Source organism: Oncorhynchus mykiss, chromosome 21, assembly GCF_013265735.2.
Source record: "Oncorhynchus mykiss isolate Arlee chromosome 21, USDA_OmykA_1.1, whole genome shotgun sequence".
NCBI lineage: Eukaryota > Metazoa > Chordata > Actinopteri > Salmoniformes > Salmonidae > Oncorhynchus > Oncorhynchus mykiss.
This window is the reverse complement of record NC_048585.1, coordinates 22,036,055-22,064,035: the sequence shown is the minus strand read 5'-3', so window position 1 is coordinate 22,064,035 and position 27,981 is coordinate 22,036,055. Positions and strand designations below refer to the sequence as shown.

General features: G+C 43.6%; 1 protein-coding gene across 1 annotated transcript; it reads left to right on the top strand.

Annotated features, from left to right (window-relative positions):
• The first annotated feature begins 179 nt into the window (after positions 1-179).
• On the top strand, positions 180-25,547 carry LOC110500002 (synaptotagmin-10-like). The gene is made up of 7 exons (XM_021577102.2): positions 180-448; positions 2,230-2,635; positions 10,013-10,574; positions 19,497-19,617; positions 23,034-23,205; positions 24,292-24,421; positions 25,268-25,547. The coding sequence occupies exons 1-7, from the start codon at positions 247-249 to the stop codon at positions 25,337-25,339; spliced, it is 1,665 nt and encodes a 554-aa protein (XP_021432777.1). The 5' UTR covers positions 180-246; the 3' UTR covers positions 25,340-25,547.
• The last annotated feature ends 2,434 nt before the right edge of the window (positions 25,548-27,981 follow it).

Genomic DNA, 27,981 nt, shown 5'->3' with positions numbered 1-27,981 from the left:
ATGTCAAAAGGCTATTTGTCAGCGCAATAGCGTGTAATTCCAACACTAGGGTCTTGCTTAACCGGTGCTTCATTCCTATTGGACAGTGGCTGGTGGACGCTAAGTGCTGAAGAATCTTTTGTTCAAACACAAGAAGCGCGCTGTAAATCAGTCCCGGCATTGCGCAGTGGATATGGATGTGGACGCCTCGTGCGCTCTGATCTTTGGCGCGAAGAGGCTGCACTCAGCGGCGCGCAAGGTGGCCAAATGAATCACCGCCCTCCCGGCTCCTCCAGCGTGCAATGGCTTAACAGAAGAGACATGAGTGTCCGAACGGAGGACAACTTCAGCTTGTGCCAAAGGGCCCTTCAGATCGTCACGGAGCTCTGTCTAGCGGGGCATGTAGATGGGGAGAAATGCTCGGCTATATTTCCCTTGGAGAGCAACATACAAGGTAAAGGGAGCGCAGGTAAATAGGTCAAAAGCAACGTTTTCTTCCTATCCCTCTCCTTAAAGCTTGCATCCTTCTATTGTGTCATGGTTTGGTTTCTCTGGCGTCAACCAGGTGCCCAAGGTAGTGTGAGAATGATGAGTTGAACAGTAAAATGCGTGTTAAGTTCAACTTCAGCCTACTCAACTTTCCCCTTGAAGCGCTGCAATATAATCATATAAAATGCGCGACTAAGTATAGGACATGGGAAAACATGTTTAAAATGTTAAATAATCATGGAGAGGTTGTGCTGTGTCCTCATGTCGCTTTGAGCTACGCTCAACAGGTGAAACATCTGTGTCTGCAAAGGGAAAAGACTGCACCTGTTGCAGCATCAGTGTATGCTCGTTTTCCCATGTCATTTTGCTTGGTTCTGGCGTGTGCAATCTGATGGTGTGATAGTCTGATTGTGTGTGACTGACTGATAGCTTGTTGAAAGAGGAGATGTGTTCTCAGTGATCTTGCCTTCATTCACTCCACCATGCGCCAACTGACCGGCATGTCTGAAATTAGTCATACTGTTGGCTACCAGTTCGTGTTCTAAACATAGATCCCCTTCTGTCAAATAAACCCATTTGTTTGCTTGATAATGTCTCTCTCACTGATTTGGCGAAAGTTATGTTGTAGCCTTTTAATTTTATGGTAAGGCTTGGATAAGATGTTGAAACAGTTCTAAATTCGACATATGTTTTTTTGTAGAGTTTACCATAAATAATAAGCTATATCGTAACATGTCATTATTCCCTCTGGGTTGATGTGAGGTAGCAGTGTTGTTTCTGATGCAATAATGTCTCTGATTTTGAGTAAAAGCCTAACAGATGGAAATTCAATTGGTCAGTCAGTCAATCAATCAATCAGCTAGATTGCATTTATTGCAGTAGATTGTTGCTCTTCTGAACTAAATGGAGTTAAATCCGTGATAATTACAACACAGTTACACAATGTATTATAGTACTTGAAGTGATAACTGCCTAGGCCTACAGAGCTTGTGTCATTTCCATAACTACACTTACATTTGCAAACCAATTCAAATGAACTGTACATCTCAGCAGTCTAGCATGCCTGTTAAAGTTATTAGCCTGAAAAAGAAATGCATGGTTTTAGTGCCACTTCATATAAAGTGGGACTGATTATTGCCTATAGATCTGGATTCTTGTTTTCATGTAGGCTTTGGCTTTGAGATGGTGCGCCACAAAGCATCAGTGTCCTTGTGAGAGTGAATGAGCAACAGGAGAGGGAATAACACGGAGACAGAACACAGCAAAGGACATGACATCATGCAGTGCTATCAGTGAGAAAGGACATATCTCCTGCACATTGCAATCCACACACAGGCGTATACTGTCCAACTTTATTTATAAGAAACCATACAAGTGTGTAACATGCACACAATGGAATGCATAATGCATTTTGTAACAGCCTGTGGTAAATCTTGGTTTGTGCATAAAGCCTTGAACCATTATATATAGTTGCAGAAGAAGGGATTGTGGTTTCTGAAAGTTGATTTGTCAACTTGATCAAATATGGCCATGAAGAGCTATTTGTCTTTCCTGTCCATGTGAATGTCTTGCAATGACGCTGTATGACTTTCTAACTTCCTCTGATCTTTACCAAACGAGGGCATTTGCAGCCTCCTCTTTTACAGCTTGCTTTCTCTCTTCTCTTTTTTCTCTTCCATGTTTGTCTGTCACGCTCCGTCCATCGCTTGCCCGTCCTCTCTCTCTCCCTCTGTCACTGTTGATCTCTGTGGTCGCTCGTAGACATCTCTATCAGTCTCCTTGCTGTTGTCGTGGGTTTCTGTGGACTCGCCCTGTTGGTAGTCTCTCTCTTTGTCTTTTGGAAGCTGTGCTGGCCCATCTGGAGGAGCAAGGCCCTCTCGTCCCACGTTGACAATGGCCCCCGTGTCGGGCTCCCTGAGGCCCCTCTGCCAGCCCCCCTGCCCGTCACACCCCTCCACAAGGTGGCACCAATGGAGGAGGAGAAGAAGCCTGTGCCAGTGGTCAAGGTGAACGGGCGTTGCAGCTCTGTGAAGCTGCTAGAGGCGGCCATGAAGATCAGCCAGACATCCCCAGACATCCCTGCTGAGGTGCAGACGGCTCTCAGGGAGAGGCTGGGCCAGCAGGCCAAGATTCAGAGGCAGACCACCGACCCCACCTCGTCCTCCAGGTAACATTATTGGACTTCTCCCAGAGTAGGGTCCCTGTCACTTTCCTGTCTCTAGGTCTTAACATTCTGTTGGTGTACATTTTTGGTTGCACTGGGTCCAAGGATTTCTGTGTTATGTTGTGTCATATGCATGCACAGAGCTGTGCACACCTATAGTGAAGGCAGTGGAGGCTGCTCAGGGGAGGACGGCTCATAATAATGGCTGGAACTGAGCAAATGTAATGGCATCAAACACATGGAAACCATTTGTTTGATATATTTGATACCATTCCACTTATCCCGCTCCAGCCATTACCACAAACCCGTCCTCCCCAATTAAGGTGCCACCAACCTCCTGTGAGTGAAGGTTATGTACATGATGCTTTCAAGCAAGTGACAGGTGGCATAAAGTGGCAAATGATGACACTTGATCTGTAAACATCAAGTATATCCATGACAAATGTCAAGACAGTTCAGGAGAATTTGTGACGAATTACCTTAAAATGGCACAACACGTGCGAACTGGACGCTCAGCAGCGTCCAGTTCTCCCATGGTGCTCATCAACGGGGCGACAGCACGCCCCCTTGCTCCTCACACACACAAAAACCCTGTAATCACCCCCAGGCCACGTCTTGTGTTGGGCGGGCGTGAGTCACGTTGCCATGGCAACAGCGGTAAGCGACCCCGGTAATGAAACAATCAGCTCCTCGTCTCTTTGTTTTCGGGGACTGTGTTTAAACGAGCGCGTCTGTAATTAGCGCCGCCACAGGTTGAGAACTGACGTGCTGCGAGGCACTCGTCCTACTGAGACTAACTGAGCAGCTGCACTCCATCTCCTGCAGGAAGCCATTATTGACACTTGCTTTAGTTTGTCATTAGGAACGTTGATGCAATTTATCGAGCCTGGCACTTTTCATGAAATACACACTGACGAAGGGGGCAGACAGAGCTAATTAAATACAGTGGGGCAAAAAAGTATTTAGTCAGCCACCAATTGTGCAAGTTCTCCCACTTAAAAAGATGAGAGAGGCCTGTAATTTTCATCATAGGTACACTTCAACTATGACAGACAAAATGAGGGAAAAAAATCCAGAAAATCACATTGTAGGATTTTTTATGAATTTATTTGCAAATGATGGTGGAAAATAAGTATTTGGTCAATAACAAAAGTTTATCTCAATACTTTGTTATATACCCTTTGTTGGCAATGACAGAGGTCAAACGTTTTCTGTAAGTCTTCACAAGGTTTTCACACACTGTTGCTGGTATTTTGGCCCATTCCTCCATGCAGATCTCCTCTAGAGCAGTGATGTTTTGGGGCTGTTGCTGAGCAACACGGACTTTCAACTCCCTCCAAAGATTTTCTATGGGGTTGAGATCTGGAGACTGGCTAGGCCACTCCAGGACCTTGAAATGCTTGTTACGAAGCCACTCCTTCGTTGCCCGGGCGGTGTGTTTGGGATCATTGTCATGCTGAAAGACCCAGCCACGTTTCATCTTCAATGCCCTTGCTGATGGAAGGTTTTCACTCAAATTCTTACGATACATGGCCCCATTCATTCTTTCCTTTACACGGATCAGTCGTCCTGGTCCCTTTGCAGAAAAACAGCCACAAAGCATGATGTTTCCACCCCCATGCTTCACAGTAGGTATGGTGTTCTTTGGTTGCAACTCAGCATTCTTTGTCCTCCAAACACAACGAGTTGAGTTTTTACCAAAAACGTATATTTTGGTTTCATCTGACCATATGACATTCTCCCAATCTTCTTCTGGATCAACCCATTTCTTTCTAGCAAACTTCAGACGGGAATGGACACGTCTGGCACTGCAGGATTTGAGTCCCTGGCGGCGTAGTGTGTTACTGATGGTAGGCTTTGTTACTTTGGTTCCAGCTCTCTGCGGGTCATTCACTAGGTCCCCCCGTGTGGTTCTGGGATTTTTGCTCACCGTTCTTGTGATTATTTTGACCCCACGGGGTGAGATCTTGCGTGGAACCCCAGATCGAGGGAGATTATCAGTGGTCTTGTATGTCTTCCATTTCCTAATAATTGCTCCCACAGATGATTTCTTCAAACCAAGCTGCTTACCTATTGCAGATTCAGTCTTCCCAGCCTGGTGCAGGTCTACAATTTTGTTTCTGGTGTCCTTTGACAGCTCTTTGGTCTTGGCCATAGTGGAGTTTGGAGTGTGACTGTTTGAGGTTGTGGACAGGTGTCTTTTATACTGATAACAAGTTCAAACAGGTGCCATTAATACAGGTAACGAGTGGAGGACAGAGGAGCCTCTTAAAGAATAAGTTACAGGTCGGTCTGTGAGAGCCAGAAATCTTGCTTGTTTGTAGGTGACCAAATACTTATTTTCCACCATAATTTGCAAATAAATTCATTAAAAATCCTACAATGTGATTTTCTAGATTTTTTTTCTCATTTTGTCTGTCATAGTTGAAGTGTACCTATGATGAAAATTACAGGCCTCTCTCATCTTTTTAAGTGGGAGAACATGCACAATTGGTGGCTGACAAAATACTTTTTTGCCCCACTGTAGTGTCTCATCACTTTTAGGATTGAATCTCCCTCAGATGTTTTTGCAAGCTTTTCATCTAGGGGGAAAAAAATAACATAAGGAAAGATTCAAAGAAGGGGAGGACTTGTTGTACAGTGCCATGCGAAAGTATTCACCCCCATTGGCATTTTTCCCATTTTGTTGCCTTACAACCTGGAATTAAAATGTATTTTTGGGGGAAATGGAATCATTTGATGTACACAGCATGCCTACCACTTTGAAGATGCAACATATTTTTTTATTGTGAAGCAAACAAGAAATAACACAAAAAAACTGAACTTGAGCGTGCATAACTATTCACCCCCCCAAAGTCAATACTTTGTAGAGCCACCTTTTGCAGAAATTACAGCTGCAAGTCTCTTGAGGTATGTCTCTGTAAGCTTGGCACATCTAGCCACTTGGATTTTTTGCCCATTTTTCAAGGCAAAACTGCTCCTTCAAGATGGATGAGTTCCACTGTTGTATGACTTAAAGATTGCTGTACAACAGATTCTCGATTGGATTCAGGTCAGGGCTTTGGCTAGGCCATTCCAATACATTTAAATGTTTCCCCTTAAACCACTCGAGTGTTGCTTTAGCAGTATGCTTAGGGCCATTGTCCTGCTGGAAGGTGAACCGCCATCCCAGTCTCAAATCTCTGGAAGACTGAAACAGGTTTCCCTCAAGAATTTCCCTGTATTTAGCGCCATCCATCATTCCTTCAATTCTGACCAGTTTCCCAGTCCTTGCTGATGAAAAACATCCCCACAGCATGATGCTGCCACCACCATGCTTTACTGTGGGGATGGTGTTCTCACGGTGATGATAGGTGTTGGGTTTGTGCCAGACATAGCAATTTCCTTGATGGCCAAAAAGCTACATTTTATTCTCATCTGACCAGTGTTCCTTCTATATGTTTGGGGAGCCTCCCACATGCCTTTAGGCGAATACCAAACGTGTTTGCTTATTTTTTTTTTAAGCAATGGCTTTTTTCTGGCCACTCTTCCATAAAGCCCAGCTTTGTCGAGTGTACGGCTTAAAGTGGTCCTTTGGACAGATACTCCAATCTCCGCTGTGGTGCTTTGCAGCTCCTTCAGGGTTATCTTTGGTCTCTTTGTTGCCTCTCTGATTAATGCCCTCCTTGCTTGGTCCGTGAGTTTTGCTGGGTGGCACTCTCTTGGCAGGTTTGTTGTAGTGCCATATTCTTTCCAGTGGTGTTGCAGATTCTGGGGCCTTTCAGAACAGGTGTATATATAGAGGTCATGTGACAGATCATGTGACAGATTGCACACAGGTGGACTTTATTTAACTAATTATGTGACTTCTGAAGGTAATTGGTTGCACCAGATCTTATTTTGGGGCTTCATAGCAAAGGGGGTGAATATATATGCACACACCACTTTTCAGTTTTTTATAATTTTTTGAAACAAGTAATTTTTTTATTTCACTTAAAAAATGTGTACTATTTTGTGTATGTCCATTACATGAAATGCAAATAAAAATCGACTTAAATTACAGGTTGTAATGCAACAAAATAGGAAAAACGCCAAGGGGGATGAATACTTTTGCAAGGCACTGTATATGATTGAAAAGTATGATCAGTAGAGTTGATGGCAGGTCTATCATCATGTTACTGTTTATATCTCTTGAAAGTATGTTTCCCAGTGCTCTGAGTAAGACACTTAAACATTTTACTGCAGTGGGCTAAATCGGGGACACAGTGTTTTTTGGTAGTCTTATACAAATCTACTTTGAAACAAAAGTGTACACCTCACACACATGGTTATAGGCTTAGAAAAAGACAACTGTACCATGTCAGATATAGAGTTGAAATGTATACAATTTGGAGTTTGCATCCTAATATTACACTTAATATATACACATTGTTGAAGACTGAAATATAACAAAACTGTTTGACATAGAAACACCAGATTTTCAGCAGTTTTTTTAATAATGTTTATTAATTATGAAATTATGAAAAATAGTAATAACATTCCACCCATGAGGCCACTAGGTCATTTGACTGCAGGAAAGGGCTACGAATATCTAAATATACATGTATCAGTTCGGCTGAATCTGAAGCACACATTTTCAATACAAATCATCATAATCACAACACAAGTAAGGACTGCATCTATAGTACACCCAAGTAATTAGGAATAATTAGATGATGATACACTGCATGAAGCATCCATTTTAGGAGACGTGGATAACGTATTCATGCGAGACGAGGTGGGAGGAGACGCTTGGTGTCACTCTGGCCTTCAGGGCAAAACTATGAGGATTTGCAACCATGTGACTTGCAGAGCGGGTGATTACCATGGAGAAGAGCAACAGATACATTCTGTTAACATCGATCCTCTCCAACAGCTACATCAGTATTCACTGCTCATGCATTGTGCAGACACACTCTAAACAAAGGCAAGGGCAAAGTCAGAGAGAGAGAGTCTTGTACAGAATGTACTAGTCTACTCTAATTGTGATTTTCAGACATACCTCCACCAATCATCTCTGATGAAATGCTACAGAACAGTATATATCAGTACATCACATCATCATATGTTATGTCCATGCACAGCGCCAGGTGGTATGAGATTAGAGATTTGTCATGCTGTTGTATTACTGTACAACATTCTTCCCTAGAGATGAAGATTTTTACATTTTCATTGGTTCCTTTTTTACGGGCGGAAACAGAGATCTCTGAGACATGCGAGAAGTACCATATTTTGGGGGGCTCCCGAGTGGTGCAGCGGTCTCAGGCACTCTATCTCAGCACTAGAGGCGTCACTACAGACCCTGGTTCGATTCCAGGCTGTATCACAACTGGCCATGATTGGGAGTCCTATAGGGCGTTGTCCGGGTTAGGGTTTGGCTGGGGTAGGCCTTCATTGTAAATAAGAATGTGTTCTTAACTGTCTTATCCAGAGCAACTTAAAGTAGTGAATGGATACATTCTTGTACTTTTTCCTCATACTAGTCCCCCCTGGGAATCAAACCCACAACCCTGTCATTGCAAGCACCATGCTCTACCAACTGAGCCACACAGGCTCAATGTGAGTATTGAGACTGAGAGCCCATCCCTGATCCTGTAAGATTGAGAAAGTGGAGGATATAAAATTGGTTATCTTATGGAAGAAAATAATGAATGTGGCTCTGGAGAAGAAGCGTATGTAGGGAGAGGTAGAGAAAGAGAGAATGTCTTTACTGGAGTTGGGATGGCAGGCCTGCAAAAACTGATTCTGGGTCAGGGCTGACACAACAGGGAGGAATATGTGGGCAAATGTGGATGAAATCCGCCAGCCTCCTCCATTATCAACTCTTCCAGTGTATACTATTCATCCTCTTGGATGCCGTTCACTGAATGCTGTAGGAATCATGGGAGGTTGTAAATTGATGTCCCTTGTCTGAAATAATAGGACTCCCAAAGTATACTTCACAAAGAACATTGTGTCTTATTATGTCCCAGAAAATGTGTTAGAACATGCAAGCACGTCTTCATATGAGGTTTGAATATAACGTGATGTTTTTTTCATATCCCATATGTGTTGTGTTTCCCAGATTTGTATAATTTGTACCAATACTAACCGTGGCGGATTAATGTGATCTTCTTATTGGCGTCAGTAGGGGGGGGGGGGGGGGGTTATCAGTTGCTAGGTGACAACCAAGAGAAGTACAGAGCAGTGGTTTGCTCAAAAGTATGTAAGTCATTATCAGTAGATGGACCTGGGCTCAAGGTATCTCAGGTAATGTTATTTTCCAAAAGAAGTCCTGTGAAAAACTCACTCAGTCACGCAGCTCCGTAAGAGTTCAATCATAAAGTAACTCCCATCACTTTAAACCCAAAGCCGGTAACATCTTTCTCGTTAATGCTGAGAGAATAGCTTAACAACGTTAAAGTATTTGAAAAAAATGTACAACAAACATTTTCCTATCAACAGTAATGCTAGAACTACAAGAAGAAACAAGGAATTGTAAAAACACTTCTGAAGAATAGTAAACTAGTATCATCAACATGAAAAAATAATTGCAGCCGCACACAACCATGCATCTGTTGTCTTATGGATGCTGTTGGTTTCCAACATTTCAATAAGAGTAAGATGTAATAACTTCTCTCTCCTGAATCACTAGCTGTGTTTCCTTTAACTGTTTCCTTAGATTTTTTTGGTCTACATTTAGAAAGTTTGCATAGAAAATAGAGGAGACAATTGCCTGCTACGGTGCGTTTCCATTGAAATGTTTTGTGCTGGACTTAATGACATCTGCCCCCCCCCCTATCTGTTTCATGTCTCAGGTAGCCCGCAAAAGCAAGCATGAATAGAATGCAAGACATTACTAATATTTGCCGTATTCTCATTTGCCAATGTATCGCCAAAGTCCATGCCATGGTGAAATTTGCGCTCATGTAGATAATTGGATGGTGATACTTCCATCCAGCCAACCAGAAAAACAAGGCAGGAATTCAGGAATTCTTGAAAGTCAGAACAATCCTTGTCCTTGCAAAGAAACATTTGAATATATGAAGGTATATTTCGCCAGCAGTATGCATTTACAATGAAATGTGGAGTGGAGTTTTAAAGTTCTGTGATGACATCACGTGCCGCACATACCTTCATTTATTCAAAGAACACAGTTGCCATTATCATTTGTCGCAATAAAGTTAAGAAAAATCCACCCTGTCAAACAGATAAAAATGTTGCCGATCTTTAGTACATTTCCATAGCTGTTGTTTCCATTACACGTCTCAATGTTGTTGTTTTTGTTGCAACATTGCTTTTGTCTAATAACCCTGGGTCAATGGAAACCTGCCGATTGAAAGGTACCAGGAACCATAGATGACTGATGTCCTTTTTCAACAGGCACAATTCATTCCGCCGCCATCTGCCTCGCCAGATGAACGTGACGAGTGTGGACTTCAGCATGGACACGATCCCCATCCGCCAGTCGTCCACCGTAAGCATCGGCCGCATCAAGCCCGAGCTCTACAAGCAGAAGTCTGTGGACTCCGAGGACGGGACCCAGGAGCCGGTGGAGACGTGCGGTAAGCTGAGCTTCTCCCTGCTCTACGACTACGAGGAACAGGCGCTGGTGGTCACGATCCTCAAAGCCCTGGAACTGCCGGCCAAGGACTTCACTGGCACCTCCGACCCTTACGTCAAGATCTACCTGCTGCCAGAGAGACAGAAGAAGTTCCAGACGCGTGTCCACCGCAAGACGCTCAACCCCACGTTCGACGAGGCCTTCTGCTTCCCCGTGGAGTACGATCAGCTGTGCAACCGCAAACTGCACTTCAGTGTCTACGACTTTGACCGCTTCACCAGCCACGACATGATCGGCGAGGTGGTGGTGGACAACCTCTTCGAGCTCTCCGACCTCTCGAGGGAGGCAGTGGTGTGGAAGGACATTCACGCTGCAACCACGGTGAGTGGGCTGGGCCTCAGCTAGTTGAGATAGGTGTAGTACATGGAGGATATCAGTATGTGTGGAGATCTTTGGATCAGTGATCGGAACTGTAAGTCGTAACTGTTAGTCGCTCTAGATAAAAGCACCCGCTAAATGACTCAAAAATGACTCAATGATGGTGGAGTAGATTTCAGGGTGGAGCTGTGGTCAGTCTGCCATAGTTAACATTTGCATAATTTCTGATGGGGTCGTGCACTGCACATGGTCTGACTTATTTAGGGAAACACTTGACAATGATCTCTCCATTTTCAAGTCTCTGTGAATGATTTGATTGGATGAGGTTTTAAGTCCTGGAATCATCCGCACTGTATTACATGACTGGTAAGTTGAATGTGTTGTATAACCCCATTGCCAGGAGCAGTGAATTTAGAATCCAAGCACCCACACAACACCTCCGAAAACTGAAGTACACACTGTAGACCTAAATATAGCCATGGGCACAATTCCCCTTTGTTCCTCACCTTTATCAATTCACTGACATACTTGGGTATGATAGTGCAGTTTTATCTGAGCCCACACACTTCTTACTCCTCGGTAGCGTTATCACAGTTTGTTTACTCAACAGCTTCTGTTTCTGAATGTTATTGTTTGGGTGGTATTTATTGTGTCTGATGGTCCTGGAGATGGATTCATGGTTAATTAATCAGTTGATCTCTGAACGGTGTACTGTGGAAAACAGAACAAGAGTGGATCAACTTGAAAGGCAGGTTTAGGTGGGTTTAAAGACTGGGTTCTTAACCATTGGAGGGGGACAGGCTGGGCATTAATGCAGTTAGCCCATGTCAACAGTCATGGTGTTTTTCTTCAACGTGTAGTTTGTCTCCAGGAAGTTTATAGTGTTTGTGTAACATAATGTTTACTGTGTGCTGTGAGGAAATTACACGTTCAAAAGCTTGAGCATCCATACAGACATCATCAAGTTCACTGCTACTTTGACTGTTGTTGATAGTGTTGAACATGAGAGCTACAATTGAACTCGGCTATTGAATATAATGTGAGACTTCTTTTAAGATTGCCGGCAGGATAGAAGACAAATTAAGCAATTATTGTAAAATATTCAAGGATCTATTTTGTCTCCCAACATTGTTGTTGATTGTTAGACATATCTTTTGTCTGGTATTCGGTTGTTATTTATGTCCATCTTGGGATAATTGTCTCTCACCTTCCTGCATTGATTTTGTTGATACTGTCTCTAGGCAATTAAATTGCCTGAATTGCTGTCCAGAGGGGAATTGCCATACATTTTATTTTGACAGTGTTTCATTCCACCTTTTTTAATTTAGATTAATGAGAGTCCTTTTAAAAGTGTCTTCCTTTATGAAATATATTTCGGCGATGATCATTCACGGTGACTTTACTCATCACTGTCTGAAAAACAACGAACTGATTATTCTTGAGTAACTTGTTTTCCTGATGTTACAGACCTCTATCATGTGCTCTGGTGTACCAACGTACTGTGTACTTTGTGTTGCCTCCTTCCTTGAATTCTCAAAAAAATAAGTATGCAACTACATATGAACAGAAAAAAACACAAGAAATTCAGAGGTTAGCCTAATTCGAAAAGCCCTCTGTATTTACACTTCAAGCAATTTTCAATTTAATGTGGAAGCAAAATTGCAAGAAAGTAATTTGCCACAACAAATGACATTACATTCAGCTGAAGATTAGTATGTATTGTATTTCAGAACCTCATTTCCCTGGGCTAGATTGATGTATTTTTATGCATGTGACCTTTTGTGTCAATAGCATGGGTAGAAACATGGCAGGGGAAATGAGAGGGGTGTCAATGCCTAAAACAACCTGTGACCTGCCTATGAGGGTCACGGTTTGATGAGACGTTGAGTTTTTCCCGCCTTACAGCTGTTTGTGTGGGTGTCCATGCTGAGATTGACAGTAGGGGACACAAAGGCAGTTGGACCCCACAATGGTTAGGTGGGTGGGTGGGGGTGGTGCTTTGGAACTCACAATGGATGGAGGGCTGGGGGGTTATTGACGCTCTGTTATGATGTGCAGAACATCTGCTGAATGGCCAGAGGAGCTGGGTTTTGGGAAGTCCTATTGCCTGTATGTGAGAGCTTCTAGGACTGGGAAGACATCCTCTGTTTCACATATTCCATTGTTATTGTGAAACTCCTGCATGTCAATACATTGATGACAATGGAAGACTTTGCGCAAACATATCTCAAGTAAGGATTCTGTCCATGGAGAGCAACTCTTATGCCACCCTTATTCTAAGTGTATTTTTATATGGTGACATTCTGCAGTCTTAGCACTAACTACAGTTTTAGCACCTTTTTTTCTATCTAGAACCTAAAACAGTTATTTGGCTGTCCCCATAGGATAAACCCTTTGAAGAACCTTTTTTGGTACCAGATAGAACCCTTTTTGTTCCAGGTCAAACCCTACTGGGTTATATGTAGAACCCTTTTCCCGGAGAGTTTTACATGGAACCCAAAATAGTTTTACCTAGAACCAAATAGGGTTCAACCAGGAACCAATAAGGGTTGTCCTATGGGGACAGCCAAAGAACCCTTTTGGAACCCTTTTTTGTAAGAGTGTATGCAAACACACATCTGTGCACTAGTGAGATGCCTCCCAGTCAGTCCTCCTGTGTTCACTGGTTGGCCAATCAAATCTTATCTCTGGAGTGCCACCTTAGGGGACTTTTTATTGACTCCGATTTGGTATCAGTACAAGCACACCACGTCAGTACATCAAGTAATGTTCTTCTCTTTCAAGTCAGACCATCTGAGGCTCTTTGCTCAGACTACAGTAGTGCTCCAGTCTAAACTGATCCATAAACACATTGTATTGAGGTGGATGCCTCGTCCGGACCCGCAGAAGGCAACTAGGAAAGCTGCCGTTACCGTCAATATTACTCGCCAACGTGCAATCATTGGACAACAAACTAGACGATGTCGTACCCACAGCAACTATTAAAACATTCCCAAACGAGAAACCGTGGATTGATGGCAGCATTCGCGGGAAACTGAAAGTGCGAACCACTGCTTTAACCTGGGCAAGGTGACCGGAAACATGACCGAATAAAAACAGTGTAGTTATTCCCTCCGCAAGGCAATCAAACAACCTAAGCGTCAGTATAGAAACAAAGTAGAGTTTCAATTCAACGGCTCAGACACGAGGTATGTGGCAGGGTCTACAGTCAATCACGGATTACAAAGAGAAAACCAGCCCCGTCGCAGACCAGGATGTCTTGCTCCCAGACAGACTAAATCATTTATTTGCTCGCTTTGAGGACAATACAGTGCCACTGACACGGCCCGCTACCAAAACCTGCGGACTCTCCTTCACTGCAGCCGACGTGAGTAAAACATTTAAACGTGTTAACCCTCGCAAGGCTGCCGGCCCAGATGGCATCCCCAGCCGCGTCCTCAGAGCATGCGCAGACCAGCTGGCTGGTGTGTTTACGGACATATTCAATCAATCCTTATCCCAGTCTGCTGTTCCCACATGCTTCAAGAGGGCCACCATTGTTCCTGTTCCCAAGAAAGCTAAGGTAACTGAGCTAAATGACTACCACTTCCGTCATCATGAAGTGCTTTGAGAGACTAGTCAACCATATCACCTCCACCCTACCTGACACCCTAGACCCACTCTAATTTGCTTACTGCCTCAATAGGTCCACAGACGACGCAATCGCAACCACACTGCACACTGCCCTAACCCATCTGGACAAGAGGAATACCTATGTGAGAATGCTGTTCATCGACTACAGCTCAGCATTTAACACCATAGTACCCTCCAAACTCGTCATCAAGCTCGAGACCCAGGGTCTCGACCCCGCCCTGTGCAACTGGGTACTGGACTTCCTGACGGGCCGCGCCCAGGTGGTGAGGGTAGGTAACAATATCTCCACCCCGCTGATCCTCAACACTGGGGCCCCACAAGGGTGCGTTCTGAGCCCTTTCCTGTACTCCCTGTTCACCCACGACTGCGTGACCATGCACGCCTCCAACTCAATCATCAAGTTTGCGGACGACACTCCAGTGGTAGGCTTGATTACCTACAACGACAAGGCGGCCTACAGGGAGGAGGTGAGGGCCCTCGGAGTGTGGTGTCAGGAAAATAACCTCACACTCAACGTCAACAAAACAAAGGAGATGATCATGGACTTCAGGAAACAGCAGAGGGAGCAGCCCCCTATCCACATCAACGGGACAGTAGTGGAGAGGGTAGTAAGTTAAGTTCCTCGGCGTACACATCACGGACAAACTGAATTGGTCCACCCACGCAGACAGCGTTGTGAAGAAGGCGCAGCAGCGCCTCTTCAACCTCAGGAGGCTGAAGAAAATCGGCTTGTCACCAAAAGCACCCAAACTTTTACAGATGCACAATCGAGAGCATCCTGTCAGGCTGTATCACCGCCTGGTACTGCAACTGCTCCGCCCACAACCGTAAGGCTCTCCAGAGGGTAGTGAGGTCTGCACAACGCATCACCGGGGGCAAACTACCTGCCCTCCAGGTCGCCTACACCACCCGATGTCACAGGAAGGCCATAAAGATCATCAAGGACAACAACCACCCGAGCCACTGCCTGTTCACTGTGCATTAAAGCAGGGTCATAGAGACTGAAAAACAGCTTCTATCTCAAGGCCATCAGACTGTTAAACAGCCACCACTAACATTGAGTGGCTGCTGCCAACATACTGACTCAACTCCAGCTCACTTTAATAATGGAAATTGATGTAAAAAATCTATCACTTGCCACTTTAAACAATGCCACTTAATATAATGTTTACATACCCTACATTACTCATCTCATATGTACAGTGGGGCAAAAAAGTATTTAGTCAGACACCAATTGTGCAAGTTCTCCCACTTAAAAAGATGAGAGAGGCCTGTAATTTTCATCATAGGTACACTTCAACTATGACAGACAAAATTAGAAAAAAAATCCAGAAAATCACATTGTAGGATTTTTTATGAATTTATTTGCAAATGATGGTGGAAAATAAGTGTTTGGTCACCTACAAACAAGCAAGATTTCTGGCTCTCACAGACCTGTAACTTCTTTAAGAGGCTCCTCTGTCCTCCACTCGTTACCTGTATTAATGGCACCTGTTTGAACTTGTTATCAGTATAAAAGACACCTGTCCACAACCTCAAACAGTCACACTCCAAACTCCACTATGGCCAAGACCAAAGAGCTGTCAAAGGACACCAGAAACAAAATTGTAGACCTGCACCAGGCTGGGAAGACTGAATCTGCAATAGGTAAGCAGCTTGGTTTGAAGAAATCAACTGTGGGAGCAATTATTAGGAAATGGAAGACATACAAGACCACTGATAATCTCCCTCGATCTGGGGTTCCACGCAAGATCTCACCCTGTGGTGAACCACACGGGGGGACCTAGTGAATGACCTGTAGAGAGCTGGGACCAAAGTAACAAAGCCTACCATCAGTAACACACTACGCCGCCAGGGACTCAAATCCTGCAGTGCCAGACGTGTCCCCCTGCTTAAGCCAGTACATGTCCAGGCCCGTCTGACAAGAATGCTGAGTTGCATCCAAAGAACACCATACCTACTGTGAAGCATGGGGGTGGAAACATCGTGCTTTGGGGCTGTTTTTCTGCAAAGGGACCAGGACGACTGATCTGTGTAAAGAAAATAATGAATGGGGCCATGTATCGTGAGATTTTGAGTTAAAACCTCCTTCCATCAGCAAGGGCATTGAAGATGAAACATGGCTGGGTCTTTCAGCATGACAATGATCCCAAACACACTGCCCGGGCAACAAAGGAGTGGCTTCGTAAGAAGCATTTCAAGGTCCTGGAGTGGCCTAGCCAGTCTCCAGATCTCAACCCCATAGAAAATCTTTGGAGGGAGTTGAAAGTCCGTGTTGCCCAAGAACAGCCCCAAAACATCACTGCTCTAGAGGAGGTCTGCATGGAGGAATGGGCCAAAATACCAGCAACAGTGTGTGAAAACCTTGTGAAGACTTACAGAAAACGTTTGACCTCTGTCATTGCCAACAAAGGGTATATAACAAAGTATTGAGATAAACTTTTGTTATTGACCAAATACTTATTTTCCACCATAATTTGCAAATAAATTCATTAAAAATCCTACAATGTGATTTTCTTTTTTTCTCATTTTGTCTGTCATAGTTGAAGTGTACCTATGATGAAAATTACAGGCCCCTCTCATCTTTTTAAGTGGGAGAACTTGCACAATTAGTGGCTGACTAAATACTTTTTTGCCCCACTGTATATACTGTACTCTATCATCTACTGCATCTTGCCATCTTTGTGTAATACATGTAGCACTTTAAACTATGATCACACAGTCCAGACGACTGTGTGATCATGCTCTCCGTAGCCGACGTGAGTAAGACCTTTAAACAGGTCAACATACACAAGGCTGCGGGGCCAGACGGATTACCAGGACGTGTGCTCCGGGCATGTGCTGACCAACTGGCAACATGTCCCTGATTGAGTCTGTAATACCAACATGCTTCAAGCAGACTACCATAGTCCCTGTGCCCAGGAACACAAAGGCAACCTGCCTAAATGACTACAGACCTGTAGCACTCAAGTTCATAGCCATGAAGTGCTTTGAAAGGCTGGTAATGGCTCACATCATCACCATTATCCCAGAAACCCTAGACCCACTCCAATTTGCAATCCGCCCAAACAGATCCACAGATGATGCAATCTCTATTGCACTCCACACTGTCCTTTCCCACCTGGACAAAATGAACAACTATGTGAGAATGCTGTTCATTGACTACAGCTCAGCGTTCAACACCATAGTACACTCAAAGCTCATCACCAAGCTAAGGAACCTGGGACTAAACACCTCCTTCTGCAACTGGATCCTGGACTTCCTGACAGGCTGCCCCCAGGCGGTGAGGGTAGGTAGCAACACATCTGCCACGCTGATCTTCAACACTGGAGCTCCCCATGGGTGCGTGCTCAGTCCCCTCCTGTACTCCCTGTTCACACACGACTGCATGGCCAGGCACGACTCCAACACCATCATTAAGTTTGCTGACGACACAACAGTGGTAGGCCTGATCACCGACAACGACGAGACAGCCTATAGGGAGGAGGTCAGAGACCTGGCCGGGTGGTGCCAGAATAACAACCTATCCCTCAACGTAACCAAGACTAAGGAGATGATTGTGGACTACAGGAAAAGGAGCACTGAGCACGTCCCCATTCTCATCGAAGGGGCTGTAGTGGAGCAGGTTGAGAGCTTCAAATTCCTTGGTGTCCACATCAACAACAAACTAGATTGGTCCAAACACACCAAGACAGTTGTGAAGAGGGCACGACAAAGCCTATTCCCCCTCAGGAAACTAAAAAGATTTGGCATGGGTCCTGAGATCCTCAAAAGGTTCTACAGCTGCAACATCGAGAGCATCCTGACCGGTTGCATCACTGCCTGGTACGGCAATTGCTCTGCCTCCGAATGCAAGGCACTTCAGAGGGTAGTGCGTCCGGCCCAGTACATCACTGGGGCAAAGCTGCTTACCATCCAGGACCTCTACACCAGGCGGTGTCAGAGGAAGGCCCTAAAAATTGTCAAGGACCCAGCCACAGACTGCTCTCTCTGCTACTGCATGGCAAGCGGTACCGGAATGCCAAGTCTAGGACAAAAAGGATTCTCAACAGTTTTTACCTCCAAGCCATAAGACTCCTGAACAGGTAACCAAATGGTTACCCGCACTATTTGCATTGTGTGCCCCCCACCAATGCCTCTTTTACGCTGCTGCTACTCTCTGTTTATCTTATATGCATAGTCACTTTAACTTTACATTCATGTACATACTACCTAAATTGGCCCGACCAACCAGTCCTCCTGCACATTGGCTAACCACCCGCCAACCCCTCTTTTTACACTTCTGCTACTCTCTGTTCATCATATATGCATAGTCACTTTAACGATTCCTACATGTACATACTACCTCAATAAGCCTGACTAACAGATGTCTATATGTAGCCTTGCTACTCTTTTTTCAAATGTCTTTTTACTGTTATTTCTTTACTTAACTACACACACAACTTTTTTTTCGCACCATTGGTTAGAGCCTGTAAGTAAGCATTTCACTGTAAGGTTGATTCCTCACGACACGAGAACCAAAAAATACCATTACTTTGGGGATTTTCACTAAATGTAATCCATAGAATTGGTCCTTTGAAGGAAGAATTGTTGACATATTTGACATTTGTATCAGGTTGTTAGCTAGCTAGCTAATGAGGTAACATGACTGAGCAAGTGTTTACAGCCCGTGAGTAGTTTAAGAATGGCCCACAACATGGGGCCCTTTCATGTGCTCAGGTGTTGCCGACACATGCCAGATCATTGAATGTAGCGCCGGTAATATGCGTCAAAACATTTGAATGGTTTGGGCTAGACAAACTGTTTTCACTGTAGTAATGGTTCAACGAACACGGTCACAAATATCTAGGGCACTCGGAAACAGTGGAACAACGAAGCCTAATCATTACAACAATTATTATCTGGCAGATTTTTTTCTAGGCGCACTGGTGCTCCCAAATTAAAATTAGCACAGTAGAATATTTAGAAGTGGTAGCGCTTTAAAACATAGAATGGGACCAATCACAGTCCTCATTTTACTCATATTTTTGTACATCCTGCAAAATCACTAGCCAAGGGCGACCATTTTGAATACGCATTCACTCTGCTGGTAATGCTTACAAATTAGAATTGTTCTAGTTTCGTGATGAATTACCCATTGTAAGAAAATCTATATGTTCTCTCTCAGTTGAGGACACCTCTGGGTGTTCATACTTTGTCTAAAGCAATTTGGGCTAATTGCTTTCCTAAAAGAGTTATTCTACAGCAACAGTGCCCTTTCCTTGATGCAGTGTTCCCCTTGTCTTTCTCCAGGAGAGTGTGGATCTGGGGGAGATCATGTACTCTCTATGCTACCTGCCCACAGCAGGTCGGATGACCCTGACCGTCATCAAGTGCCGGAACCTCAAAGCCATGGACATCACTGGCTCCTCAGGTAACAACCACAACAACAATACAAAACTCGCAGCCATTTAGGCTGGGCTTTAAAACACGATGGTTCTCTGAATAACAATGAGGGACGACTGTAAAGCTCTAAAGGAGCAAGCAGCGAATCAGAAGGCATAGTTGCGTGAGGCAACATGCTGTGCCTTAGATAAGAGTAGGCAGGGAGATACTTCTTTCATGTGTTGTCATTGTTTGTGGTGAAATTGTAATAGAAGATACCTTGTCAAAAAAAGAACACTGAATTTAGCCAAACTCAAGAATTGAATGTTGCCATCAGTAGCTGTGCATGGATAAAATCGCTGAGCAAGCCAAGGCAGTAAAAAAAAGCCATATTACAACCTGTTGTGATAATTGCATTGTTTTCTCTATAACCCATTCATTCATGCGCCACCATGATATTCAAGAAGGCCGTGACAACAGTCACACAGTGGCGGAAAACATTTAACTACACATATGTTAGTGTCATCATAAAACCGGAGAGCAACATCTGTCCGGTGAAGTCCACAAAGCAAATATTGCATGTAACAAACAGTTATCACCTACAGCATGATCAGGCAATTTAATGTTTTCGACAGTTAAGAAACAACTACTGATTTAGAACAACGGAGTTACCATTTCAACTGAAACATGTAAACATCATCCAATCAACAAGGCTATATATGCTTAGTTTAATATACTGAAAACAAACTTAAAGAAACCAAAAACAATTTAGTCCAATCAATGTTTCTAAATATCATGTGACAGTCCATGGTATGTATTTCTGTCTGTGTGTCTGTACGTGCATGTGCGCGCAAGTTAAACAAAACATTTTGACTCACCCTACTTGTAGACTAGTTGAACGCCAATTAGGTTTGATTGGCAGGAACCCAGTTACCGAGATTTACCCCCGAAGGATGGAACATTTATTCTCAAGATGGAACATTTGAAAAATACAGCGAAAATATGTAACCCTAACTTCAATGCCATCCTCCTCTCTTTCATGTTGGCAAAATGGTCTATGGATCTGTCATAAAGTATACTTTTAATTTTGGTTGTCATAGGCTACCTAGCTAAAATGATTGCTAGCCTAACTTCCTAGCATTGGCAGCAATGAACCAGCTAAGTTAGCTAGCTAGTTAACCGGAGCCTACTAGGCTACATATTGAACTTCAATAGTATCAGGTTAGTGGCACAACATACTCATTTATAGTTAGATCAAAATCGCCTTCATAATCAGTGGCCTGTACAGAGTCCAAATCCCCATCTCCCCAATATGTTATAGTCTTTTGGTCCAGACAGCATCAGAAACATGGGCTACACATACTGAGACAGAGAGGTGCTGTTTTCCTGTCCAGACAGCATCAGAAACATGGGCTACACATACTGAGACAGATGGATGCTGTTTCCCTGTCCAGACAGCATCAGAAACATGGGCTACACAAACTGAGTCCAGAGAGGTGCTGTTTTCCTATCTCGGATGATTTCTCCAGTGAGATTCAGCCACTTGCGAATTGACAGAAAAATATGAAAACACAGAGAGAGAGAGAGACGGAAGAAGAAAAAATATATATACACTGCTCAAAAAAATAAAGGGAACACTTAAACAACACAATGTAACTCCAAGTCTATCACACTTCTGTGAAATCAAACTGTCTACTTAGGAAGCAACACTGATTGACAATACATTTCACATGCTGTTGTGCAAATGGAATAGACAACAGGTGGAAATTATAGGCAATTAGCAAGACACCCCCAATAAAGGAGTGGTTCTGCAGGTGGTGACCACAGACCACTTCTCAGTTCCTATGCTTCCTGGCTGATGTTTTGGTCACTTTTGAATGCTGGCAGTGCTTTCACTCGAGTGGTAGCATGAGACGGAGTCTACAACCCACACAAGTGGCTCAGGTAGTGCAGCTCATCCAGGATGGCACATCAATGCGAGCTGTGGCAATAAGGTTTGCTGTGTCTGTCAGCGTAGTGTCCAGAGCATGGAGGTGCTACCAGGAGACAGGCCAGTACATCAGGAGACGTGGAGGAGGCCGTAGGAGGGCAACAACCCAGCAGCAGGACTGCTACCTCCGCCTTTGTGCAAGGAGGAGCAGGAGGAGCACTGCCAGAGCCCCGCAAAATGACCTCCAGCAGGCCACAAATGTGCATGTGTCTGCTCAAATGGTCAGAAACAGACTCCATGAGGGTGGTATGAGGGCCTGACGTCCACAGGTGGGGGTTGTGCTTACAGCCCAACACCGTGCAGGACGTTTGGCATTTGCCAGAGAACACCAAGATTGGCAAATTCGCCACTGGCGCCCTGTGCTCTTCACAGATGAAAGCAGGTTCACACTGAGCACATGTGACAGACGTGACAGAGTCTGGAGACGCCGTGGAGAACGTTCTGCTGCCTGCAACATCCTCCAGCATGACCGGTTTGGCGGTGGGTCAGTCATGGTGTGGGGTGGCATTTCTTTGGGGGGCCGCACAGCCCTCCATGTGCTCGCCAGAGGTAGCCTGACTGCCATTAGGTACCGAGATGAGATCCTCAGACGGTTGGCCCTGGGTTCCTCCTAATGCAAGACAATGCTAGACCTCATGTGGCTGGAGTGTGTCAGCAGTTCCTGCAAGAGGAAGGCATTGATGCTATGGACTGGCCCGCCCGTTCCCCAGACCTGAATCCAATTGAGCACATCTGGGACATCATGTCTCGCTCCATCCACCAACGCCACGTTGCACCACAGACTGTCCAGGAGTTGGCGAATGCTTTAGTCCAGGTCTGAGAGGAGATCCCTCAGGAGACCATCCGCCACCTCATCAGGAGCATGCCCAGGCGTTGTAGGGAGGTCATACAGGCACGTGGAGGCCACACACACTACTGAGCCTCATTTTGACTTGTTTTAAGGACATTATATCAAAGTTGGATCAGCCTGTAGTGTGGTTTTCCACTTTAATTTTGTGTGACTCCAAATCCAGACCTCCATGGGTTGATAAATTTGATTTCCAGTGATAATTTTTGTGTGATTTTGTTGTCAGCACATTCAACTATGTAAAGAAAAAAGTATTTAATAAGAATATTTCATTCATTCAGATCTAGGATGTGTTATTTTAGTGTTCCCTTTATTTTTTGGAGCAGTGTATATATATATTGTAATGAAACAGGCAGGGAGCAGGTCTCGAACCCTCGACCTCCTAGCCCGAGGTCCGGCGCGCTATCGACTGTGCCGCAAAAGCATGCTCGTACGGCAGGGTCGATTTCCGTGCTTACAAACCCATGGTCGTTACAATATATATATATATATATATATATATATAATTTATTGGTCAAATATTTGGGGAAGCCTGGCTTCCCTTGGCAACCATGAATACACCCCACTGGTTGCCATTACCTGCAATTTACACGACTGACTTCATGGAGATGCTATTTGTGGCACACAGATCCCTATGTAAAGGTTTCCCTGCTCTGTGACGGACGGAGGCTGAAGAAGCGGAAAACTACCACCAAGAAAAGCACACTGAACCCTGTGTACAACGAGGCCATCATCTTTGACATCCCCCCAGAGAACGTGGAACAGGTCAGCCTGTCCATCATGGTGATGGACTATGACCGGTGAGTGAAACCATACAACGCAACACCCACAATTCAACACATGTGGTGGTCATAATGCTTGTACAGTACACACGTACACTGAGTATATAAAACATTAACACCACCTGGTCTTTCCATCACATAGACTGATCAGGTGAATCCAGGTGAAAGCTATGATCCCTTATTGATGTCACTTGTTAAATCCACTTCAATCAGTGTAGACATCCTTCTTTAACATGTCTCCTCCCCTTCATCTACACTGATTGAAGTGGATTTAACAAGTGACATCAATAAGATATCATATATTTCACCTGGATTCACCTGATCAGTCTATGTGATGGAAAGACCAGGTGGTGTTAATGTTTTATATACTCAGTGTACGTGTGTACTGTACAAGCATTATGACCACCACATGTGTTGAATTGTGGGTGTTGAGACAATTGAGACATGGATTGTGTATGTGTGCCATTCAGAGGCTGAATGGGCAAGACAAAATATTTAAGTGCATTTGAACAGGGTATGGTAGTAGGTGCCAGGCGCACCGGTTTGTGTTAAGAACTGCAATGCTGCTGGGTTTGTCACACTCAACAGTTTCCTGTGTGTATCAAAAATTGTCCACCACCCAAAGGACATCCAGCCAACTTGATACAACTGTGAGAAACATTGAAGTGAACATGGGCCAGCATGCCTGTGGAACGCTTTTGACACCTTGTCGAGTCCATGCCCTGACGAATTGAGGCTGTTCTGAGTGCAAACGAGGGGGGTTGCGACTCAATATGTAGGGTTTCTTAATGTTTGGTATACTCAGTGTGTATAGTCAACAAACAAGAGCATTTTTTAAAACATTTGCATCAAAGGAGGAATGAGTAAGGTTCTAACTTTGAGTTGAACTTGAACTTCATCAACAGAACTTTTCACTCAAATCCTGCAAGCGTCGCTAGACAATATAATCATGACCACTTACCAGAATGCTCAGGAGCCACATAATTCACTGTAATTACCAAACCTAGGTTTAGAATTATTTCAAACTAGCACTCAGCTTTTAGGCGTCATATATTTTTTGTGCACTCAAGATATTGTGTGTGTGTGTGTGTGTAATGTCCACAGGGTGGGCCACAACGAGGTGATAGGTGTGTGTCGGACGGGGCCAGATGCTGAGGGCCTGGGGAGGTACCACTGGAACGAGATGCTGGCCTACCCACGCAAGCCCATTACGCACTGGCATGCCCTGGGAGAGGTAGAGGACTGTTCGTTTTTTTCCTTCAAAGTAAGAGGTGCAAGTCAATTGCAGGACTTTCCGGAGCTCCCACAATGCTTCGCTGCATCACTCTGGTTTTCTGAGAGAGCAGATAAAGCCAGAGGTTTTGCAGCCAATCATAGAGCTTGTGGAAATAACCCTGTCAATTTCAACAGAGATGTAATAGTGCAGCATGACAAAGATGCAAGGATGTTGTCTGTACTAGAACAAATACCAATTTGATTCTAGAAACTTAAGGGCTAGTTTGAACTAAAGCATTTAGAGTAATTGGAGAGTTGGTGCCTTGATATCCACCCAGGACGTTAGATGGGGGCACTAGCTTAATTATTTACGTTGTGTTCCCATAACTGGGGACCACATATTATAGTGGTGGGCCATCCCTTTTCCTTGCTCTTCAGGAGTAGTAAAGAATGGAGGTTTTAATAGCACAATCTATAAACAGTCTATGAACACAAGACGATATCCTTGAAAAATGCATGAATCATTCCAATCTTTATTTTCTGGAGAAATCCTTATTGACAGACGAGTAGTTGAATTTAGACCCATCGGTTGCGTAGGGGAAAGACTTCACCTTGGGGTTGTGCATTCAAGAGCCTTGTCATTCTATTTAGCTTGAACAAAGAAACAAGAATTGGAGGAATACTCGAACCTATAACATGGCGTTCCTCTAAATCTAAAATACCTGTAGGATAAAAATCTATTGTTAATGCTTTCTTCAATCCAGGTACTTTAGAAAATGGATATTAAAACCCACCAATAGCATCCTTGGAGACCTAGCCAACTCTTGTTGAACTAACCCTTGCTAATTGTCTGTTTTGTCCACAGTGGCCAGGAAGAGCGACAAGCTTTGAGAGCCAGGGGTCCTGTCCTTCCCCCAAACCTCCACAAACTCCATAGGAAATGTGAATAGAACCATATGATCTGATAGCAGATTAAGTAGATGTGTACAGCTGTAGTAACCACAAATCTATCACTTAAATACAGAAATGTCCAGTGCCAATGTCCGACTCATCCAGATGACAGCATTATACACTACCATTCAAGTTTGGGGTCACTTAGAAATGTCCTTGTTTTTAAAGAAAAGCACATTTTTTGTCCATTAAAATAACATCATATTGATCAGAAATACAGTGTAGACATTGTTAATGTTGTAAATGCCTTTTGTAGCTGGAAACGGCTGATTTGTAATGGAAGATCTACATAGGCGTACAGAGGCCCATTATCAGCAACCACAACTCCTGTGTTACAATTGCACATTGTGTTAGCTAATCCAAGTTTATCATTTTAAAAAGGCTTCATTAAATAGTGCCTGCAAAACACCAGTCTCAACATCAACAGTGAAGAGGTGACTCCGGGATGCTGGCCTTCTAGGCAGAGTTCCTCTGTCCAGTGTCTGTGTCCTTTTGCCCATCTTAATGTGTTATTTTTATTGGCCAGTCTGAGATATGGCTTTTTATTAGCAACTCTGTCTAGGAGGTCAGCATTCCAGAGTCACCTCTTCACTGTTGACGTTGAGACTGGTGTTTTGCGGGTACTATTTAATGAAGCTGCCAGTTGAGGACTTGTGAGGAGTCTGTTTCTCAAACTAGACACTCCAATGTACTTGTCCTCTTGCTCAGTTGTGCACCGGGTCCTCCCACTCCTTTCTATTCTGGTTAGAGCCAGTTTGCGCAGTTCTGTGAAGGGAGTAGTACACAGCGTTGTACTAGATCTTGAATTTCTCGCATGGAACAGCCTTCATTTCTCAGAACAAGAATAGACTGGCGAGTTTCAGAACAAAGTTATTTGTTTCTGAGCCTGTAATCGAACCCACAAATGCTGATGCTCCAGATACTCAACTAGTCTAAAGATGGCCAGTTTTATTTCTTCTTTAATCAGCACACCGTTTTCAGCTGTGCTAACATAATTGCAAAAAAAATCTGCCGTTTCCAGCTACAATAGTCATTTACAACATGAACAATGTCTACATTGTATTTCTGATCAATTTTATGTCATTTTAATGGACAATTTTTTTAAAAAATTCTTTCAAAAACAAGGACATTTCTTAGTGACCCCAAACTTTTGAAAGGTAGTGTAGGTTGTGTTTAATCGTATAGGTCTATTGCATTAATCATCATCAGTCAGGACTCTACATTACAGAGTTGTGACACAAACAACATTGGCAATGTAATTATGTCTTGCAGGAAGGGTTATCCTACTTTTCAGGTAAAGGTCCAGTGCAGTCAAAATTAGATTTTTCCTGTGTTTTGTATCATTGTACAACAGCTGATGAAACGAACACTGTAAAAGTATGAACAAATTTCCCAAGAGTAGCTGGTTGAAAATACAATAAATGTGGTATTTTATTCGGATCCCCATTAGCTGTTGCAAAAGCAGCATCTACTCTTCCTGGGGTCCACACAAAACATGAAACATAATACAGAATGACATAATACAGAACATCATTAGGCAAGAACAGCTCAAGGACAGAACTACATACATAAATAACCATTAATACATTTGATTAATAGAATCAATAACAAAGAGAGTTCCAAACCTCTCTACCCATAACAGCTAGTTTTCAGTTTCCCCCTTCCCACTCAGACCACTCCTAGAGAGAACTCGCAAAACTATTGCTTCAGAAATAGTATTTAGCTAAAAAGTCATTTTTATCCATTTTACTGGAAATCTATTACAGTCAGGTACTTATTTGTTAACCAGAAATGATTTGATATTGATATAAAATGACTGCATTGGGCCTTTAAAAACATTCAACAATATGGCCTGATTTTGAAATGCAGTTATGGACCACACATGAGAATGCCTTATTCGTGGGATCACGACATTTTACATTTAAATGTGAATTTACATATTTCCAAAGTTTGTGTCTTGAGTAGTGTTATCCATGATGAATTATCTAATTTCTTTCATTGCTTCAGTAACCTTTATCACATACCATTTACAGTATTATATTGCTTGACTGGAGTGGAAAATTAATCTCGGTTCTTACCGTGGCATTAATCAGCCAATGGTGGTACTCAGAGTAAATAGTTTGAATTATCAAAATTCTGTTTCCTGTCCTGTGCAAGCTATTCAGTATAGAGCTGTGGAAAAAAAATATTTTGCCTCAAGAGTTTTATTTCCATTGTACATTGTGAGAGGCACTTGGGTCCGAAAGGCATCTTATCAGATAATAGCTTTGCAAAATGGAGATGTCATCCTCCTCTCATTCCAATAGCATTGTATTTGCTTGCTGAACAGCAAGTTATTACCACAGTACTACCAGTGGGCATTAAGAGAACTAAACGTTGAACTAAACTTTGTAACATACTTCAACACTTTCTGGTTGATACATTTGCCCAAGGCATTCTGCTCCGCTCAGTTATTTAGTGAGTTGCCATTTCCATTTGGGATGAGGTGATACTAAAGGGCTAGGCTTGGTTCTAAGACCACATGTCAACATAGACATACAGTAGACAAGCCAATCAGATGTGCCCTGGGCGTAGCCATAGGGAACACAGATAACCTATCAACTCAAAGGGCTAGGTGAATCTCCAATC

Bases quoted from the DNA above. Each gene is read 5' to 3' on its own strand.
- LOC110500002 (XM_021577102.2), top strand. From the start codon at position 247: ATGAATCACCGCCCTCCCGGCTCCTCCAGCGTGCAATGGCTTAACAGA. The intron at 10,575-19,496 runs GTGAGTGGGCTG...GTCTTTCTCCAG, and splicing joins ACATTCACGCTGCAACCACG to GAGAGTGTGGATCTGGGGGA. The intron at 23,206-24,291 runs GTGAGTGAAACC...TAATGTCCACAG, and splicing joins ATGGTGATGGACTATGACCG to GGTGGGCCACAACGAGGTGA.